General features: G+C 29.5%; 1 protein-coding gene across 1 annotated transcript in view; it reads right to left on the bottom strand.

Annotated features, from left to right (window-relative positions):
* HELRODRAFT_161737 (hypothetical protein) overlaps nucleotides 1-762 on the bottom strand; it is a gene marked incomplete at both ends in the record, with an annotated part of 3,970 nt that extends 3,208 nt beyond the window's left edge. Inside the window, 2 exons of the mRNA XM_009021625.1 lie at nucleotides 246-332; nucleotides 685-762. Coding sequence (XP_009019873.1) covers nucleotides 246-332; nucleotides 685-762 — 165 coding nt within the window. The remainder of the gene's footprint in view (nucleotides 1-245; nucleotides 333-684) is intronic.
* Between the last annotated feature and the right edge of the window lie 3,546 nt (nucleotides 763-4,308).

The raw sequence follows: 4,308 nt of genomic DNA, 5'->3' as shown, positions 1-4,308 counted from the left end.
TTTTTTTTCATGACGTTATTGATGTTGTTATTGTAAATGTTTTTGATGTTTCTGTTGATGTTATTGATGTTTTTTGTTAATTTAATCCCATTGTTGTTGTTGTTGTTGTTGTCGTTGTTAAGCAATATTTGTGATATTTGAGAAAATTTTTTTAAAAATAATTATTAATTATATAAATATAAACCTAAAAGAAATAATAAAAATAATAATAAATATTATTATTATTATATTATTTTTATTCTTACTATTTCAATCTTTTTCATCCTGCAACACTCGATCAGGGAGCGCCGTTTCTCATCCAAATTTCCATCCTTCGTTCCGACGTAGCGAATCTGATGATGATGATGATGAAGATGATGGTGACGACGACGATGATGATGACGAAGAAGAAGAAGAAGAAGAAGAAGAAGAAGAAGAAGATGATGATGATGAAGAAGAAAATGATGATGAAGAAGATGATGATGAAGAAGAAGATGATGATGAAGAAGATGATGATGAAGAAGAAGATGATGACGAAAATGATTGTGAAGAGGATGAAAGTTAATGAAAATGATGGTGTATTTGAGAAGGTTATAAATAGATAACACAACAACAACAACAACAATAACTAAAACAACAATAGCAATAATAATAATAATAACGACTACAACAGCAACAACAACAACAACAATACTAATAGCAAACCTCGCAGTTGGTTTTTATCTTCTTGAAGAAATCATCATTGTCATACTTCTCCAATTGGTCTGGAACCACACGAGGCATGCTATTAAGACAGTAATAAATAATCATTATTATTAATATAATTATTATATTAATTTATATTATTATTGTTGTTATTATTATACCATTTTCAATGTTATATTTATTTGTAGTAGTAGTAGAAATAGTAGTAGTAGTAGTAGTAGTAGTAGTAGTAGTAGTAGTAGTAGTAGTAGTAGTAGTAGTAGTAGTAGTAGTAGTAGTGGTGGTGGTGGTGGTGGCGGTAGTATTAATAATAATTAAATTTGTTAAAGCTATTACTAGTTGATTTTAAAATAATTAAAATAAACAAATGAATGAATGAATGGGATGAATGAATGAATGAATGGGATGAATGATGAAAGAAAGAAAGAATGAATGAACAAACAATAAAATATAAATATAATAAAATTTATCTTACGCAGATGACACAAAAAATGTTAACACATAAGCCCGAGCGTTTTTGCCTTTCTTTAAATACCTCAATCTTACTCTCCTTCTCTCTCTCTCTTTCTCTCTCTCTCTCTCTCTCTCTCTCTGTCCCCTTTTCTCTTTTTTACTCTTCCTCTCTTTCTCTCCCTATCTTCTTGCTTATCTCACCAATTTTTTTTATTTCAATTAATCTTCGTTAATTTTTTTTCTTACTTCTATTTTTACTGGCTCGCGTAAGAAAGCAAGAGAGAGAGAGAGAGAGAACGAAAACTAGAGGGAAAAAAATAAAAAAGATAGAATGTAAACTAGAGAAAAAAAGATAGGAGAGAAAGATAGGAGAGAAAGAGAGAGAGAGAACTAGATACTAGATAGAAAAAAAGATAGGAGAGAGAGTGAGAGATTAAGAGAGAGAACTGGAGAAAAAGAATAAAAGATCGGAGAGAGAGAAATAGTTTTGCGTTTTGATAGAAAGACGGTGATGATGATTACATGAATGAGGAAGTCTGATGGAAAGAAAGATAGTGATGAATGAAGGAGGAGTGTGTGAATAATGAAGATGAATGTTTAACATGAAGACGATGATGACGACGACGATGATAATAAGGAGGAAAAAAATAAATAAGTAAATAAATAAATAATAAAAAAAAATAAAAAAACTTTCATTCACTCACACAATAAAAAAATTTAACAAAAATAACTCTGGGAATTACGACAGTTTTTTTTTTATCTCGCCACATTAATATTCATGTGCCTATAAAGATACTACTACTAGTACTGATATCTTATCATCGTCGTCGTCGTCATCATCATCGTTTCGTTGCTTCGAAAGAGTAATTCACAATTTTTACAATCTCAAACTTGATGACGATGATGACGACAAAGATGATGTCATTGTCTTTTTACTTTTTATATTTATATTTATATATTTATTTTAAACGAATGACTTTTGTAATCACAAGCATAATTAGAGCACCAGTTTCATATCCTACCATACATATTATACCATATAACCCAAAATACTGACGAACAGTGTAAGTAAATTTCAAAGGTTAACTTGAGAAATAGGTTTAGCAGTGGCAACATTTTTGTAACACTTTAAATTTCCAAAAAAAAATTTGAAAAAGAATTTTTTTCTTAGTACTGAGTAGTACTGTGGTTATTACTACTTGTAGTTGTAGTAGTAGCGGCAACGGCCACAAACAGTAGTAGTAGTAGTACTACAGTTTGTGGCCGCTTTTATTACTGCTGCTGCTTCTACTGCCGCTATTGCAGCTGCTGCTGTTACTAAAACTACTTGATGTTATTTCTACTACTACTATTTCTACAATTGCAATTTTATTCATAAAAAACCCATTCATAAAAAAACCTGACACACTTTAAATGCCGAGCTCCTATTGGCCGATATCAAACTGTAAACTCAAATCTTATTGGCCGACGTTATCCGGTAGGCTCATGAATATTAATGAGTCCATTAATTGTCTCAGTATCTCAGATCAGTATGTCAAATGTTTCAGCTGTTCTCGAGATGATTATTACTATGGGAATTCCACAGTGCAGGCAAGTTGGGATAAAATAATAATAATAAGATTAATAATAAACAATAATAATAATGAAATCAAAAATAATAAAAATATTTATGTTTGCACACACGCACATACATACATGAATGGATGGATAGATGAATGAATTAGTTAATGAATGAATGAATTAGTTAATGAATGAATGAACGAACGAACGACGAACGAAACAACGAACGAACGAATGAATCTCCGAAACACTTATTTATCATTGAGGCATTTCTAGACGCTGATAGTCAGATGATAACAACAAGAATAGAAATAACAAAAATTACATAAACATTAGAGTAGGAAAAGGATTAGTGTTGTTATTTATTCTCTAAACTCTGTTGATTGTTCATCATTTTATGAATATAAAAAAGAAAGAAAGAGAGAGAGAGAGAGAGAGAAATAAAGACATAACGAAGTGAGAGAGAGAGAGAGAGAGAGAGAGAAATAAAAGACATAACTAAGAGATCATTTTATGAAAAAGAGAGAGAGACAGAGAGAGAAATACAAAATATAACTAAGACATTCCTTTAACGTTTGGTCGTTAAAATATCTTTGAATACTTGATATAAAAGCGTTTGAGGGGAACGAGAAATTTTCGAAAAATAATTTTTGCATCAGTTTGTATTCTACTACCATTCAAATTATGTTATTATTATTATTATTATTATTATTGTTATATCATCATCAGCATCATCCTCATCATCATCCTCCTCCTCCTCCTCCTCCTCATCATCATCATCATCATCATCATCATCATCATTGTTATTATTATAAAAGAATCATTGTGTGAAAACAAATTTTCTTATTGAATGACAGGCTAGCACGCAGTTCTAACTCTTCTATGTTAACCACAAATTATGATAATTATAGTAACGATAATAAATAATAATAATAATAAAAACAGCCATAAAATAAAATAATAATAATGTTAATAATAATAATGTCAAGGCACAGACGCCCATAGCATGGCATAACGAACGACAAACAACTCAATGCTTTCCATTTCATTTTCATAGTTTTTTTATAATAATAATAATAATAACAATAATAAATTATCAACGACTACAACTACTGCTGCTGCTGCTGTTGTAGTTACCACCACTACTACTACTGACTTCAGAGCGAGCGTAGTTTAAATTAAGCAAACCTGTATTCGTAATGCAATTTGGATGAGTAATCCTCTGAATACTAAATCGTCATCAATATTACTACTTTTATTCTAATATTGTTATCATTATTATTATAATAATTATTATTATTATTGTTATTGTTGTTGTTTTGTTGTTGTTGTTGTTTTGTTTTTTTTGTTGTTGTTGTTGTTGTAATTGCTATTCTTGTTGTCATCAAAAAACAATTTATGTTAAATGTCTAATAGCCTTATGATGCTTATATAGACATACTTGTAATTGGTTACGATCATAACAATAACAATAATTGTAATAATAATTACAGTTAAAAATATTTATAATAATAATAATTATTATTATTGTTATTATTTCGACAAATTCATAATAATTATTTCCGATCGAATGAATATATACACGTGCGATCCTCACTTCTTCAATGTTCT

This window comes from Helobdella robusta (genome assembly GCF_000326865.2).
Source record: "Helobdella robusta unplaced genomic scaffold HELROscaffold_3, whole genome shotgun sequence".
In the NCBI taxonomy this organism is placed as follows: Eukaryota; Metazoa; Annelida; class Clitellata; order Rhynchobdellida; family Glossiphoniidae; genus Helobdella; species Helobdella robusta.
The sequence above is the reverse complement of the archived record's forward strand: the minus strand, read 5'-3'. Positions and strand labels throughout refer to the sequence as shown.